The sequence below is a fragment of the Anomaloglossus baeobatrachus genome, chromosome 2, assembly GCF_048569485.1.
Source record: "Anomaloglossus baeobatrachus isolate aAnoBae1 chromosome 2, aAnoBae1.hap1, whole genome shotgun sequence".
NCBI classification, from domain to species: Eukaryota; Metazoa; Chordata; class Amphibia; order Anura; family Aromobatidae; genus Anomaloglossus; species Anomaloglossus baeobatrachus.
The window spans coordinates 467,171,548-467,190,179 of NC_134354.1; the positions used below are offsets into that span (position 1 = coordinate 467,171,548).

The 18,632-nt window shown below is 41.2% G+C and overlaps 1 protein-coding gene across 6 annotated transcripts in view; it reads right to left on the reverse strand.

The window, feature by feature from the left end:
* The window catches only part of AUTS2 (activator of transcription and developmental regulator AUTS2), a 1,876,064-nt gene that overhangs the window by 1,118,931 nt on the left and 738,501 nt on the right, over positions 1-18,632 (reverse strand). For all 6 annotated transcript variants that reach the window (XM_075336342.1, XM_075336339.1, XM_075336340.1 and 3 more), the window contains one exon: positions 17,768-17,803. In XM_075336342.1, coding sequence (XP_075192457.1) covers positions 17,768-17,803 — 36 coding nt within the window. The remainder of the gene's footprint in view (positions 1-17,767; positions 17,804-18,632) is intronic.

Here is an 18,632-nt window from a genome sequence, read left to right on the forward strand (position 1 = left end):
GGCCGGATGTGCGTCACAAATTCCGTGACCCCAATGACATCTTGTTAGCGATGTCGTTGCGTGTAAAGCCCCCTTAACGCATATAGGAACAACATTCTTATGTCTCACCTAAACTAGTATCCACACATCATGGATCTACTGTATATCGAAGATATTCCTTATGTTATGTCTTTTGATTTGTATTTTAGCAGATTCACACATTTTTCTTTCTCAAAGGGATGTTTTTACAGAGAGATGCATTTATAATTTACAGGCATGTTCCATGAGTTAAGGTATGTTCACACAACAAGCGGGCACATCCAATGAGTTTTTTCAGAGGAAAATGCTTCAGGGAGTGCAATGTTTTTTATTTCTCAAACATCTTTTTTGCATTGTCGTCTGTTGTCTTGCTGGTTTCCTTAGCACTTTTTTGACCACCAATGCGTTTTTTAAGCACTTCTCCAGTGTTTCATCATTTTTACTGACATTTTCCAGATTTTTTTTTAAACTCCAATCAACAATGAAGAAATTACTAGCAACAAAAATGTTGGTAAAGAGCTCAAAATAATACTCGGCCATCTTCCAGCCATCTTTTGAGCCTTCCCACTGACTTTTACTATGAAGTTAGGAGCATTTTCAGAGTGGAAAATGCCTGAAAGGTTGTGGGCTCATTCGTGTTATCTGCTTAGTGTCTTTAGATACTTGAAGCAGTTAAAACTCAGAGGACTGAACATATGCAAAGCAAGTTGTTTGTATATAAAAATGTATGTGTTCATACTTTTGAACATTTTGTGGTGCTTTTTCAGGTGGGTTTTGGAATGGGCCTACCTTGGTGCCAATTCATCAAAGTTTTTAAGAAAACAGATGTAAAAACCGTGGAATGCACAGTATGCTTGTGCATTTGCCCGTTACAAAAACATTTTGCAGCTTGTGGTGTTTCCAAGCTAGTTTGCATCAGATCTACCAAAATGAGCAGAACTAAAGAGAAGAAATAGCAAAACTGTTTTTTGAGGTTTGGGTTCGGGTTCGGAAACCAGCTTCCAAAAAAACAAAGTTTGGATTTGAAGTTTGAGTGCAAACCACTGTAGTGTGACCAGATCAGATACTGATCAGATGTAGTGTGTAAACACACGCACAAAAAAAAATCCTGCCCACCCAACCACAGAAGTGTTCTGCTTATGGCTGGCTGCATGTGTGTGGAGAAACAAACTGCCCAATTACTGACTTCCAATGAGGTTTGGTTCAAGTCAAAATCACAAACCGGACCTTATCTAAGGTTTGAATGTGTCCAGTGAATCGAACCTCCAAAGGATAGCTCAACTCTACTGAGCATGAGCTGGGGTGAAATAATTCCCAGTCAATTTCATCAAGAGTGCCAGCATTTTGTAAGTCAAAAATGCTAGTCCAGTTGGCAACTAGTGTAGCATTTGTGGCACAGCACCCAGATGTGCCCACACCCAGAAGAGAAGCTGGATTCATTAACTGGTGTGAACCTCTTGGTGAATATGTCTGTCGCCTTCTACTTCAGCAGGCCTGGCATATAAAATAAGGACAAACATAGCACAAACAGTGGCAATATGTCTCATACAACACGATAAGAAGTATGGCAATATGAAATATTACAGTCACTTTAGTACAGTATTCTGTTTCACCAGCTGAAATATTAATGCACAGATCAATGAAAGTGCTCAACAGGTGTATGTGAAATGATATCTTATAATGCTTTCCCACTAATTGCCAACAGCTGCCAATGTCCTCAATGAAACATGATCGTGTAGATGAAAATGATAAAATATTTCAATAGCAAGCATGTAAGTGCCAATTTCCACTGAAATTAATTAGAGTTCTAATCCTACAATCCCAAAACAGAATCACAAGTTATTTTGACCTAGAACTAAATTACAACATCAAGCCAAATAATATAGTTATATAGCTGAACTCAGTAATTCATACATCAATTCCCTTAAGTACTATAGTTTGCACATACTTATTAGAATGCCATGTAATACATTTTCCAGTAAATATATGGCAATCTCTACAAAAACAATTAAATATATTTATTATTTGACCTTTATTAAACATTTACATTTTTACCAAGAAACATATTGTGTATGTTACAGTTAGGCCTCGTTTACATGTTTGCATTTCCGGTATGTGTTGTATCCGTTTTTTCATGGATACCACACATACTCATTATTACCTAAGGCAGTGATGGCCAACCTTTTAAGCTAGGTGTGTCAAAAGTCATAAAAAAATGAGTATAACTGGGGTGGTGTGTCACTTCTCAAAAAATCCATAATTTTGTGATATTTGTAGCTCTAATAACAATATGTAATATTTTAATATATGTACTCTAAAGCAAAAACATATAATTATTTACCTTATATGCTCAGTGGCTTTTTTGTTGCTGAATTTCTTTGGCTAAACCTTCAATTGAAGGATGGTATTTTCTACACTTCAAGTCCAGCAGTCATTAGCTCATCTCACCCTCCCACAACAATCATTATCCCCTCGCTACCTTCCCCCAGCAGTCATTATCTTCCCCCCTCTCCCAGCAGTCATTATCTCCTCTCTCCCTCCCCCAGCAATCATTATCCCCTCGCTACCTTCCCCCAGCAGTCATTATCTCCTCTCTTTCTCCCCCAGCAATCATTATCCCCTCGCTACCTTCCCCCAGCAGTCATTATCTCCCCCCCCTTCCCAGCAGTCATTATCTCCTCTCTCCCTCCCCCAGCAATCATTATCCCCTCGCTACCTTCCCCCAGTAGTCATTATCTCCTCTCCCCTCTCCCAGTAGTCATTATCTCCTCTCTCTCTCCCCCAGCAATCATTATCCCCTCGCTACCTTCCCCCAGCAGTCATTATCTCCTCTCTCTCTCCCCCAGCAATCATTATCCCCTCACTACCTTCCCCCAGCAGTCATTATCTCCCCCCCCTCTCCCAGCAGTCATTATCTCCTCTCTCCCTGCCCCAGCAATCATTATCCCCTCGCTACCTTCCCCCAGCAGTCATTATCTCCTCTCTCTCTCCCCCAGCAATCATTATCCCCTCGCTACCTTCCCCCAGCAGTCATTATCTCCTCTCCCCTATCCCAGCAGTCATTATCTCCTCTCTCCCTCTCCCAGCAGTCATTATCTCCTCTCTCCCTACCCCAACAGTCATTAACTCCTCTCTCCTTTGCCCGCAGTCATTATTTCCTCTCCCCAGCAGTCATTTTCTCCTCCCCTCAGAAGTCATTTTCTCATCTCCCCCTCCCCCAGCAGTTATCTCCTCTTCCTTCCTCCCCAGACCCACCCACCAAAACATATCTATCCTGAGCGCTGCTGAACCAGATTCCAACTGTGATGATGTGTGGACTTGCTGCAGCAGCCACACTGTAATGCCATCCGGCGCCACCTGCAATGGTGCCTGTCTTCATGCTTCTCTCCAGAGGGTTAGAGAGAGACATATTACATACTGCATGGTACATAAGGCCGCCTCACTCGGGACTCTGATTAAAGGTAAAAAACATAAATTACTGGTGGCTGTATCCCGATCTATAAGACAAGCTGCGGCCGCTGGTAATTTAACTAGAACTGTATGTGCGGCCTCCCGGGCCTGTAATTTCTGAATAGTTTAGGGCTGCACAGCAGTTCTAGTTAAATCACTGATGGCCGTCACTTGTCTTATAGATTGGGATGTGGCCACCTGCCCCTGCGGCGTGTCAGTAAAAATGACTCGGTGTGTCACTTCTGACACACATGTCTCATAGGTTAGCCATCACTGACCTAGGGTGATCTGCACATGTTTGGATTTTCACATGGACCATATGTTTATATGAACCACACTGAGGTGTGTTCAGCAGCACAGATGACAAGGGCCAATACAAAGTTTATAGGTCCTTGAAAAACACATATAGCACACAGATGGCATCAGTGTACAGTTTGCTGTATGTTTAACATTGAAAGTATAGGAGAAGCTTTGTTACATCTTATTCTTTTCCCATACTGGACAAACACTGGTGACACATGGATGGCACACATATAGATGGCACACTGATGACACACAGATAACACACGGATGACACGCTGATGGAAAAAACTGATGACACTGGTACTAGTTTTTCACGTACGTGTTTTATATACAAATGTGAAGGAGCCTTAGTGAGATAATAGCACTTGGAGTATGAAGGAACTATAATGGAAATCTTATACTGCTTGTACCACTGTGTTTATGCCAGAGCAGAATAGTCTTTTCCACATTCCTCACATATGATTTTGGTTGAGCTTCGGTTTTGATACAGATCATACGGTGTAATGCATAGTTGAGTCATGACTAAGTGGAACTTCCCAGTCTAAATTCCATACGCCTCTTTGATTTGGCAAGTTTTGGAAGTTTCAAAAGTCAAAGCTACACATACTCCAAATATGTCATGTGCAAGTCCTGTAATAATAGAGCTCTAACACAGATTTAATTCTTATGTATAATATATATTTCATGTACAGTACAGACCAAAAGTTTGGACACACCTTCTCATCTCTAGAACAACTGTTAAGAGGAGACTTTGTGCAGCAGGCCTTCATGGTAAAATAGCTCCTAGGAAACCATTGCTAAGGACAGGCAACATGCAGAAGAGACTTGTTTGGGCTAAAGACCACAAGGAATGGACATTAGACCAGTGGAAATCTGTGCGTTGGTCTGATAAGTCCAAATTTGACATCTTTGCATCTAAACACTGTGTCTTGATAGAAAAGGTGAACGGATGGACTCTACATGCCTGGTTCCCACCGTGAAGCATGAAGGAGGAGGTGTGATGGTGTGGGGGTGCTTTTCTGGTGACACTGTTGGCCATTTATTCAAAATTTAAGGCATACAGAACCAGCATGCCTACCACAGCATCTTGCAGCGGCGTGCTATTCCATCCGGTTTGCGTTTAGATGGACCATGATTTATTTTTCAACAGGACAATGACCCCAAACACATCTCCAGGCTGTGTAAGGGCTATTTGACTAAGAAGGAGAGTGATGGGGTGCTACGCCAGATGACCTGATCTCCACAGTCACCAGACCTGAACCCAATCGAGATGGTTTGGTGTGAGCTTGACCGCAGAGTGAAAGCAAAAGAGACAACAAGTGCTAAGCATCTCTGGGGACTCCTTCAAGACTGTTGGAAGACAATTTCCGGTGACTACCTCTTGAGGCTCAACAAGAGAATGCCAAGAGTGTGCAAAGCAGTTATCAAAGCAAAAGGTGGCCACTTTGAAGAACCTACAATATAAGACATATTTTCAGTTGTTTCACACTTTTTTAAGTATTTCATTCCACATGTGTTAATTCATAGTTTTGATGCCTTCAATGTGAATCTACAATTTTTAGAGTCATGAAAATAAAGAAAACTCTTTGAATGAGAAGGTGTGTCCAAACTTTTGGTCTGTACTGTATATATATATATATATATATATATATATATATATATATATATATATATAATCTCAACTTGATCAACTTTAGGCTGTGCATTAACCTAGAACCATTGTTGAGCTCTACCATTTGGTTTAGTCAAGTCTGTGCTGCCCATGTTTTTTCTTTTTGTATAATTGTTGCTATGAAACTATCTGTTACACGACCGAGATATATGAATATTTAGAAATGATGAGCTTGTGATGTTGCAAACTCTCTGCAGCATTTCTGTGCCAATTATGTAAATGAGGACAGTTGGGTTTTTTACATGCATTTTTATCTTGTTTTTTTTTTGTCTCCTGATGGTCTTTATGAAGTGAAGCTGGTTTGTTATTTTTTTACGCGTTTCTACTGCAGAAATCTACTAAAGATTCACGTGTGTTTTTTCCCAAAAAATTTCTACATTTAATGCATCATTCTTAATGTGTCAGCATACAATGCATTCGTGTTATGGCCCGATTATTTAGAACCAAATTGGAACAAAATTAAACTATATAAAAGAAGAATTTTTATAGAGGAGTTGGAAAAATCACTGGTTAGCCCATATATCGAAGAAAGAAAAGTAACACCCAGAGATCATGGAGCGGCAGCCATTGTGCACAGGATCCAACAGCCCGCTAAAGAAAGTGAACCAATGGCTTCCACAGGCACTGCTACGATACCCACGGCCTCCACCAGCACTGCTACGATACCCACGGCCTCCACCAGCACTGCTACAATACCCACGGCCTCCACCAGCACTGCTACGATACCCACGGCCTCCACCAGCACTGCTACGATACCCACGGCCTTAACCAGCACTGCTACGATACCCACAGCCTCCACCAGCACTGGTACGATACCCACGGCCTTAATCAGCACTGCTACGATACCCACGGCCTCCACCAGCACTGGTACGATACCCACGGCCTGCACCAGCACTGCTACGATACCGACGGCCTCCACCAGCACTGCTACGATACCTACAGCCTTAACCAGCACTGCTACGATACCCACGGCCTTAATCAGCACTGCTACGATACCCACGGCGTCCACCAGCAACGCAACCAGCCTAAAGCGGAAACTATGCGCCCTCTGCCACACATCAAGTAATCACAAAACAAGTGTGATATGTTGCAGTTGTGCAAAGTACTTATACAAAATACATGTAATTTATACTTGTGACAAATTAAGAGGGTAAATTTAGCACCATGAACCTTATTTACCATTTTATATAGAAGAAACAGAACTTTTTAATTTTTTGTTCTTTTAAAAAAAATAAATAAATAAATATATATATATATACAGTATATATATATATATTTCCATACAGTTTCATGTTATTAGTTATAGTTTACAGTTATATACAGAATATTTTTTTTTCATGTGCAAGTGTGCAATATGCGTGAATATTGCAATAAAGCCATGTAGCATTTTTTGACACAAAAAATAAATTTTTTTTAAAAAGTTAAAAAGTTTTTTAATTCATTTTTCATTTGTTTATGAACAACCATGTTCACATACAGTATAATAATGCAATCGGTATTCAAATAAACTACTTAAATTAGCTAAAAAATCAAGGCTTTAATAGGCCTGGTCAAAAATGACCGGAACATTAAAAGTGTATAGTAGACCGGAACAGAACAGCAGGGTTAAAAGGAATATCACAGCAAATTTTCTTATGAAATCTAAGAGCAGCAAGATGTACGGGCAGAGAGCCTGACTTTAGTCATGTATCACTTTTAAGGTTATGTTACTGTTTAAAAAAAATATAACTGAGATTGCCACTACAGGACTAGGTTCCTTGTGCCTCTAAAGGGTACTTTACATGCTGCAATATTGATACCGATATCGCTAGCGTACGTACCCGCCCCTGTCGGTTGTGCAACACGGGCAAATCGCTGCCCGTGGCGCACAACATCGCTAACACCCATCACACGGCCTTATCTTCTCTGCGCCGTTGCTCTGACCTTTCTAAGAGGGCAGTTTGTGCGGCGTTATAGCGACGTCACACGGCTGCCGTCCAATAGAAGCGGAGGGGCGGAGATGAGTGGGACGTAACATGCCGCACACCTCCTTCCTTCCTCATTGCCGGTGGACACAGGTAAGGAGATGTTCATCGTTCCTGCGGTGTCACACATAGCGATGTGTGCTGCCACAGGAATGACGTACAACATCGTACCTGCAGCAGCAACGATACTAAGGAAATGAACGACGTGTCAATGAGCAACGATTTTTCACGTTTTTGCGCTCGCTGATCGTCGCTCATTGGTGTCACACGCTGCGATGTCGCTAACGGCGCCGGATGTGCATCACTAACAACGTGACCTTGACGATATATCGTTAGCGATCGTTAGTCAATTGCTTTGCGTCCTACTGTACCCACCACTGATTAGCAGCTTTCTGTCAATGTACAGTGTACACAAAAAGCTGCCGATCAGTGGTGGGGAGGGGTTATACAGAGCTCACATTCTGAGGACTTCTAGATCTGCAGCAGAAAAAACAGTGATTGCGTCAAAATGACAGCAAACAGCTCAGTAAGTGACACATTGCTGGAATCAGGGTTTCTGCTTCTATATTATGCTGCTCTCAGATTATATAACAAAACCTGGTGATAGGTTCCCTTTAAAATAATACATCTCAACCTTTTTTTACTGGTATGCTGGGGTTCTTGATGTAGCTCTCAAACTTTTCCAGTCTGTAGTAGCATATGCAGCCCATACAGTTTAACTTTATGCGCATAATATGAGAACAGACATGATTTCTCAAAAGATAACGCAGTTTATCCCTGTACAGTATGTGAATTTTCTTCTTTCTATCAAATGCATTGAATTACACAAATTTGATTAAATGCTTTAAATTATACTTGTCAAGAGCTTAGCATTCATGTACCCTTGAGGAATATAATAATATTCAACATTATTCTGTTTCTTTCTCCTCTGTTCTTAGTAAATGAGCTTAGATTGTAAGTGCAAGCCATAAATAGTTTCTTCCCACACTAAGTGATCTTGAAGTCTATGGTTAATAGCATAAACAAGGATGTATAATCAGTGTTTTGCCATATTGTGGGATAATGCAATAATCATATTTATTACAAACACATGTCAAAGCGAATTGTTATAAAAGAATTCTCTCATTGTCTACGCCACAGAGGACATCTGTTGTATATTTATTTCATGTAAGTTAATAAGGCTTTGGGTCTGACTAAATAAGTAAAGCAATTTTAAGAATAATTTTTCCAGTCTACAATCCAAAACATCCACATGGTTGATATTTACCAAGCAGAAATGTTGCAAGGCCGCCGAGACATCTAGACATCTTAAAGTAAAAATATGCTTAAAATATGCTACGCTCTATTATTTTCAAACAATTGATACATTATTTTGTCACAATTCTTTCCAGGAGCATGCTGTATTTAAAAAATATACATATTTTACTGAGAATAGAATACAAATAAGCAATAAATATTCAAGGGTTATAGCTAATTACAATGGCTGCTCTATTAACACCAAAATAATGAATCTACATAACAGTTAGTTTCAAGGAGGTTGTCCCATGACATGACAATCCTATTTTTTCTTTCATTACCTATCATTCAGAGAGGTATAAAAAGTTAGGGTTAAACCTCTAGGACCCCCAATCTTGCTGAAAACAAGGAGACCATAGTCCTATGTTTGGTAAGGGAGCAGTTTGAGAATAGCCTATCCCTCTTCACTGATTGTATTGGGAGCATCAGAGATAATACTTATTTTTACCTCTCTCTCAACATAAGCAGTGGTCCGAGAGGGAGGACTCATACAACTGAAAAGCTCGTTTGGCCTGTGTAACATCTACCAATGTAATAGGTATTCCAATTTAGTGATGAGCGAGCACTACCATGCTCGGATGCTCGATACTCACAATGAGCAATGTCGGATGCTCGGATGGGTGCAATTCAAGTACCCAAGTATAGTAGTGCTTGTGTTGCGCCCCTGTGGCTTCAGTCGCCACAGATTATTGCACTTTATTTTAGGTGCGATATTCACCTCGAGTAAGGAGGGGGTTAATCACCAGTGTTCCACATTTCACACTTACATAAACCTTAGGAGCCTTCTCCCAGGGGAGAATGGCTCAGGGTAGGCAGGGGGTTGGCCATCATGAGTCATGGGACTTCCCCAGTCACTGAAGCCAGCCACCTGGGGGGCGGGTTCCACTTGGGTTAGAAGTAGGAGCACACTTACACAATCACTAGTCAGTCTACCCGAGACTCTAGTTCTGGGACACGACACCTTCACCTCCTTCTTCTCTTCTCTTCACAGGGCCTCGGGCTGGGAGCACAACGCTCAGCCCAGGTGCCTCACAACCGGAAGGGCAACTCTTAAAAATACTTTCTTCTTCTTTCCAACACCAGTGAGTTTTCCTAACTTATCCAAGTTCGACGGAGCCCATCACAGTGTGTGACCAGTACTATCTGAGCGAATGGCACAGCACAAAGAGTGAGTAAAGACACCTGGAACCACAGCCACTGACTCTGACTCTTGATTACCGGCACCACCGCCTCGCGCCTTGTCGCTCAAACACTATCACTACTCCCCTCATCATCCTCCTCGTGGACCACTCCACCTGTGGGGAGCGATACCATCTCTGGCTACTACTACCAATCGCCCCAGAGGACAGCGACAGCAACGGCTGCTGAATCCCTGGCCGCATACCACAGGTGGCATCACGACATCCATCCTACTACTATCCCCATCATCTTACTTCCTTATTGATGTACACCTCAGGGCACGAAGCCAGGCAGGTCACCGCGACATCCGAGATCATCACACCAGCCCGGTGACGAGTAATGCAGGTATAAGACCCCCAGTGCCTGACGACCCCTGCCCCCTGAATGCTACACTCGCTCATCACTAATTCCAATCATTAGGTGTTATTATTAGAAGCAGCATGCTGTTGATTATCTATAGACTCTTTTTTATTTAAGTCTATGCGTTTCGGAGAGCAAAAGTCTCCTTCATCAGGACATGGGAAAAATCAACAATATATTGTTGTTTTTTCACTTGTCCTGATGAGGGAGATTTTTGCTCTCTGAAACGCGTAGACTTATATAAAAAAGAATATATAGATAATACAGTTTGTTCATTTGGCGACAGCGCAGCAGTAACCTCATTCTCCTCTCCAGCATTGAATATTATTCATGTGGGGCTGCGGCAGCTGGCATTTCTCAGGCTTATACAAGGGTTGTGACTGTCACAACCTCCCAAGATGAGTTTCTTTTTATGATCCTTTCCATAAATATCTGGTAAGACCCTATCTGCGCTTTCTATCCTCAGCTGCATATTAGAGGCAGCAGCAGATGAATGGACATTTCTATTACTATAAGGGCACGTGGACAGTATGGGTTTTTCTTGGGTTTTTGATCCTGCACATTTTTGCTGCATTCAAAATGGAGCATTTTACAGTACAATCAAAGTGGATGGGATTAATAGAAATCTCGTGCCCACAGTGCTTCTTTTTTACACAGTGTAATCTGACCTGTGGAGAGTTTTTCCAATCCGCAGCATGTCATTTTCTCGTGTGTAAGCTGAGTTTTCTGTGCCGAATTTCCCAATAGACTTGCATTAGATGCAAAAAATTCACAGGTGAAAAAACGCATATGCATTTATTGTGCATTTCCGTGGCGTAAATGCATCAAGAACACATGTACTCCACAACTAATGTCAATACCAGGAAGTTTCTAAAACAAAGCAACTTAAAGAATGACACACCAAACAGAGACAAAAAAGCAGAGTCAAAAAAAGCGGTAAAATGCAAGTTAAAAATGCATGCAAAAAGGCAAGCAAACTAAGATACAGAAATGGTGTGGAAATTCTGCAGTGTCCAAAATTCAACAAAAACTGATCAAGGGAATGTAGCCTGAGGCCATATGTAAAAGATGAGCGAACCTGTCGATGTTCGGGTTCGAACACAGAATTAAAAAAACACCAAAGTTCAGGTTCAAGGTTCAAGTGAGTTATGAGTGCAAACCACTCAAGTGAGCAGTGCTGTGCTTGCGCATGAGTGATCATCAGTCCTGTGTGAGCTGCGTGCAGTGTTTGAATGACTCGGACTGGGGGTAAAATCAACGTGATCAGATGTAGTGTGCATGTACAAAAAAAAAAAAATTAAAAACCCCGATAAGCCTCCCCTGGAAGTATTCTGCTTATGGCTGGGAGCATGTGGGTGAAGCCACAAAATGCCCAATTAATGACTTCCACTGAGATTCCAGTCAAGTCAGGGTCAGAAACCAAACCTTATCTAAGGTTCAACTCTACCCTCTGAACCGAACTTCAAAAGGTCCTCTCATCTCTAGCCATGTTCACACATTCAGCATTTAGCTAGTCTTTTACTTCAGTATTTAAGTGAAAACCAGGAGTGGAACAAAGGAAAAAGTTTAATACAAACATGGGCACCAATTCTGTATTTATCACTCACTCCTGGTTTGGATTAAAAACACTGAGGTAAAATACTAAAAGTGTGAACATGACCTAACTGAAATAACTCATTACATTGCACCCAAATAGGTTGTCTCTGTAATGCACTGATAAGATGTAAATGGAGGTGTGTTGCCCCTGCAGCGGATCGAGCCGCTCGAATCCGGGGGTAATGGTTACTCGTGGCTAGAGGGTCTCCGCACCCGGGGGCTAGAGGCCACACTCAAATGAAAAAGGGGATTATTTACAGGGGATAGATATAGTTTGTGACGCCACCCGTGTTGTATGGTAATTGGGAGCACCGCCGCTGCCGTTGGGAGTACCCGGGGCGATGGAGTGAAGCAGCCAGATGACGTTAACCTCCACGGGTAGGGGTAGGCCCCGGGACTCTGGATAGGGATGCGGGGATGCAGTGCAGGGGTCAGTCGGCTACTCACTCAGCAATGAAGCAGATGTTGACAACAGGGTAAACCAAGTCTCTGACTGCCGCTGTCTCTTGAGGGGAGCTCATCCGGGTCCCGTCCCCTGCAGTACTGCCTGGTGGTCCGTGACCTGTCTCCTGGCACAAAAAATTTAGATTGTCCGTTATGGCCCGGTAGCTTGGAGCTTTCCGGGCCCCATTCTCCACTATGGCTAAGTGAAGGAGCCTGCTCTCAGGAGCTCACGCTTGGGATTTCAGTGAGCCGCTTGCTAGGAAAGCTCTATCCCCCTCGTTGCGCTAGTGCCCCCGATAACTGAGCTTCGTGTGAACAGTCCATAAAGGCCCTGTCCTCCGCAGGCTAATTGCCGGGTTGCCTGAAGCTTATCCCCGAACTAGAGTCCGTGTACCCCGACGTGCTTTCGGTCCTGGACCGGTGATAGAACCAGGCTGCAAACTGTCCTCCTTGACGGGTTTCAGGCACCTAGTCTCAATCCCCTGCGACCAGGGGTCTGACTCCTCTAGGTCCAGACCACTGTCTGCAACCTAGTCTACTTTTCCCCTGGAAGCTACAACTCCCAGCTTCCTCAGAGCTCCTCACAGCTCAAGGGTTACTACTCGACTGCTCTGACACCTCCCATCTCCCTGTCTGACCCCTAGGTGGACGGCCCTATTCCTGCTTAAGAAGCCCACTGGTGTGCCTGACAGGTGTGGTGCAAAGTGTATCTAGTATTTGTGAATGCTGGTGGAGGCAGTACTGCAGGATAGAGACCCAGAACCATGGGGGGTTGAGCCTTGCATGGGGAGGGCAGATTGAGCAGAACCCTGTGACGACCCGAATAGTCTAGGGCGTCTTACTAAAGGATAGCATTCATTGCTGTAGCTCTCAGATGAACCTTTTGTATATTCTATCAGGTCAAATGAAAAGGGATTCAGAAGCAGAGCAACCCTTTACATTTGTGCTTCAAGAGATGCAGAGTAATAGTCCATAATGATAAAATAGGTGCACTCAAGAACCTTGTAAAATCCAAAAACAGTCACTAAAATCCTCAAACTTTACTGGATTTGCATTTAAATAATGCTCGCTACGCCCTTTACTGATCAGATTAATTGATTTTACATGTGATGGACCGAGCATTTCTAAACACGACTATACCAAATATGTGTTTCTAGTTTGTTCTTTTTATTGCTTTTTTTAATGAGGCATAAGGAGGTTATTTGAACTTTTAGGGTTTCTTTTTAGTTTTTCAGATTTTTTAAAACTTTTTTTTTTACATTTTTTATTGCTTTTACTAGTCCCCCTATGGAACTGGTTGTCTGACCTATCCGATCGCTTCTGCTTGTCAGAGCGATGCTTCACCATCGCTCTGATCAATAGAAATGCTGTTGTCCTTTGAATGCTGGTGCTCTGCCAACATTCACAGCGACAGTGGTCATCAGCTGACCTTGTGCTGTCATGACAACCCATTGATGACCCGTGATCATGTCACGGGCCGCCGATGGCAGAAGGGATCAATGAGATCCCCACCGAAGTGTGTTATATCACCCTGTGAGAGTTTAACAGCGCAATCCAAGTGGTTAACAGGTAAGGGTGGGTCTCAAATCCACCCACACTTGTTAGCTGCCCATGTCTGCTTATCAGGTCAGCAGACATGTGAGGGGGATAATGCAGGCTTGCCATGCAAGCCCCCATTAAAGGGAGGGATGCGACCTAGGAAGTATATATATATATACACGTCCTAGGCTATAAGGGTTAAGGTGGTTGTCCCATGAAGCTTACCCCATGTACATGCCCTCTCATGCAAATTGAGGTTATAAAAGGGCATGCCCTGGGACACTGTATATAAGCCACAACAGAGAACTGGTCTTTACAAGTGGCTCCTATTCCTGCCATTCTGGTATTACTGTAGATGGAAAGCCAAGCATCTGAATTTCTTGTTTTTGGGATTAGACAATGAAGACTTATAATAGTATGGATGTGACCAATAGGCTGTAAAATGGTATGGAGCACTGCATGTCTCAGTGTAACTGGCAGCTAATATAAGCCTTATCCGTGTACATCTATAACACTACTCAATAGATCCTTCATAGAGGATAGGCATAAGTCGTTGTAAATCAGTATTCTGCACTTGTGCTATCCTCACCTTTCATCACTGGGGCCTGTCTACATTCTTCAGTGTATTGGTATTGTGACCAGAGATTGGTAAGTGCATCCTTTTTTTGAGATTTTTTTAATATAATGTAAAACTCCTTTCTCACTGCATTGGTGAGCGGATCTGCCATGAGCAATAACTAGTGACAATTAGCTGATTGTTCTGGAGGCAGGATTATTTAATGGATTTTCTCTGAAAACATAACTCCTTAAAGGAAATCTGTCACTAGGTTTTTGTTACCTCATTTGAAAGCAACATTATGTGGGCAAAGAGACCCTGAATCTAATGATGTATCCCTTAGTTTACTTGGTGCAGTGGTTCAGATACAATCAAAGTTTTTAAATTTAGCAATTCAGCAGAACTGTAAAAGCTGTCCCTGTCCACACGAGGCTCTTTATGTACAATGTCTATAGATAGTGTGGTGTTAATGACAGTTGAGGGCATGCCGTATTAGCTGGCATCTACCTAACCTAAAACATACATTGTAGGAAAATAATATCACACACTGTGATAAGAGACACATGGCTGCAACCTTTGTGTTAGTCCCTACAACATGCTGTCTTCAGATTACATAGCAAAAACCTGCTGACAGATTCTCTTTAAAGTCTGCCTTCTGTAATAGTTAAAATCTAATAGCTATTGAAACATTGAAGACTGAATTGGGCATACAGCATTCATGCACTTTACTTACTTCTATACATCCATCTAAACTGAAAAATCTCTAACACTTGGCAGTATAAAATGAGAAATGTTTACAGTTAGGCACTTACCAAGACATAACCGTATTGACTTAAACTGCACCCATTTTTCTCATTGATTACCCTATTGCAAATCTTTCTGTCTGCAGCACAGCATAGACGTGGTAAAAATATAGAGACTTTGACACTCTCCAGGAGTTGGGATTTATTCCAAGCAACCAACCTCAATTCAGTATGGTGCAAAAGACTAACAGATGGCATTTCTTATGTTCACCAAGCTTCCAAAATAGGAATATGTGAAAATGCTGACACTGATTACTCTTGCATACATACACAGCCTGCTCTGTTTTACTACTTTGAATTTTGTGAGCATAATGTTAGATTAAAGACTCATGCAATTTAATGTTATGTTCATACATCATAAAATAGCTGATAAGTAATGTCTAGAATACAAAATACATATCATTATGTAGCATTCCTATAATAATGCAAAACGCTAGTCACCACTATGTATACCGTATAAATATGAATTATTGCAGCTGCTTCCAAAACATCTTTGCTTGCCTTTAGTTATTGGAATAGATAATCAAGAATCTTGGAATTAATCTACAGCCAAAGATAGGAAAACCCGATATTAACTTATGAATTGACTTACCAACTTCACTTACTTTATTTACTAGTAGTTCACTCTTTCTAAGGTCAGGGGTTGAGGCCATAGACGTGAAGATTTCCTACACAAGTTTTATTGTAACATTAGGAACAGTTTAGAGCCTCATTCAGATGTCCATTTTTTGTGTACGAGTTCTGTCCATGTTTTTCATGGATAGTCCTTGTACCTATGAATGGGGCCTTTCTCATATCAAAGATTTTCAGCTGACCGCGTGGTTAAAGATGAGCAAACCTTTGCAGGTTTGATTCGCCAGGAGCATTCGAACCTTAGAAAAGGTTTGGTTTGTGACCCTGACATGAACTGAACCTCTATGGAAGTCAGTAATTGGGCAGTTTGTGTCTCAGTCCAGCCAGCCATAAGCAAAACAATTCCGGGGGAGGGTGGGCAGGATTTTTCAAATTTTTCAGGGGGTGGTTGTGTGTGCACACTGCATCTGCTCACACTGATTTTACCCAAAGTGTGAGCCGTTCAAACACTGCTCGGACAAGGCTGAGCATCACTCATACCCAAGAACTGAGCTGCTCGCTTGAGTGTTTTGCACTCATAGCTCACTCGAACTTCGAGCCCGATCCTTGTTTTTTTGGAAGTCGGTTTCCGAATCCAAACCTCGAACCTCAGGTTCGCTCATCTCTACGTGTGGTCCATGCAAAATCTCCTACACATTTCCTATTTTGATCTGAGTGTTGGATCAAAAGCAGCAATAAGTCTATGAGTCAATGAAAAAAAATCATATAGCACTGGAGTGCAGTCCACTTTTTCATGGAAAAGAAAAAAAGATTTTATTTTTTTATTTTTTTTACGTCCAAGAAAAACCAATGACACTCAGATGCCTGGATGACACTTGGATGAAACTTTGACCGAAAATATTAATTTTTCTCGCATGTGAAAAAAAAATCAAAATACCTTTAATTAATCACTGAGACATGTATCAGATGTATGAACATTTAAAAATGACGAGCTCTCTTGCTATTAAAATCTCACTTTTTATGCTTTCTTACCAACATTTATGTATAACCCATTATTATTATTATTATTATTATTATTATTATTATTATTATTTATCATTATAGCGCCATTATTTCCATGGTGCTTTACAAGTGAAAAGGGTATACATAAAAACTAGTACAACAATCATTAACAGTACAAAACAGACTTGTACAGGAGGAGAGAGGGCCCTGCCCGCGAGGGCTCACAGTCTACAGGGAATGGGTGAGAGTACAATAGGTGAGGAAAGAGCTGGTTGCGCAGTGGTGTACTGGACTGAGGGTTATTGTAAGTGTAAATGTTTTTGCTTATTCAGATCATGCCGATATACCCAGTAAGTGTCTATGGAAAGCAAAAAGGTCACTTGAGAATCAGTAATTATCATTATATATTTCTTCATTCAAATGTTGTCATTCATAATCATTATGATGAGATATTATCAAATTTTTGCATTAATTCTTCAAAATGTGAATCACTAAGATGCAGTGGGAAACCAACAGCTGGTGAATGATTTAACCATGATTATTATTCCGTATATCAGATAAATATTAACTGAAATCAAATATCAAAATGAATATTTTTTTTATTGTATAATTGTATATAAACACTTACCTGCCCTAAAATCCTACCCTATTTACTTACACAATTTGAAGATAGTTGAAAAAGCTGAGTTTCTTGATGAGAAATAACCAAAGAAAACATTGATGAGTCTACCGGCTGCAACTAAAAATATTCATTTGGAATATAATTTTATAAAAAAAATTAAAGACATGTATTGACAACTTGGGAATATTTTTGTTTTCCGATATATATATATATATATATATATATATATATATATATATATATATATATATATATATATAGTATGAATTCATTGTATTTATTTGTAGTATATTTATTCATTTATACGGTCTGATAGTTATACATTTATACTAGTGCACATTATCCATGCAATGGCCTCACAGGGTATATTGAAAAAAAAATTACACTTACAAAATAGCCTGTTCCCAAGCTGGAAGCCGCTGAGCTCTGCAATAGAAAACAGAAAGAAAATCTAAGTGGAAAATTAGTGTTGTGTTTTTAACACATTCCAACCCGCACAGCTCATTACTACCACTTTCCATATTATTTCATCACCATATCACAGCACCAGCATGCTGGTCCTTGTCATTCGCTACTGGAACAAGGAAACCATTGCTTAATTCCCCTTTTCCTGACTTCCCCTCCTCCTTTAAATCTCTTAGCGGTTTGGGGATGGCAGCGTGTTATGTACTGAATTCCAGGCTTCTTCCGTGGCCGTAATTGCCAATTTATTTGACAGGCAGCTGGGTAATGATGGCATTTCGCCCTGCACTGAGACTAAGCAGACACTCATCAAACTGCCTCCCTGACTTGCTGACATTCACTGCCCTGATCCCAAGTTACTGTGTATTGTGGCCACAAAGTGGCATGAGGGAGAAAAGAACAGACTAACTTCAAAAAGGCAAATCCTACAGGGCTTGGATGACTTTTTCAGTGTGTGACCTGCTTGCCAATTGATTCCCAGGGGTCAGAGGAAAATGAGGCATGTTGTAAACATAATTAGTAGTCTAAGATGTGAGGAACGTGTGGGCACAGCCAGGGAACTAAAACATCAGGCAGCTGCAGACTGTAGAATTACCAAACTTCTCACTATTTGATCATTGACAATAAGATCATAATATTTGTCCATTTCACATTTCCAGTAAAAAGCCAATTCGCTTGTTTAATGTAAATCAGCCATATTACCTATTTGTAGAACATTTATTCTCTTGCTTGTATGGCATTATCTAGCAAATAATTGAAGTCGACTAAAATACTTAAGAAAGTATGTTCTTTC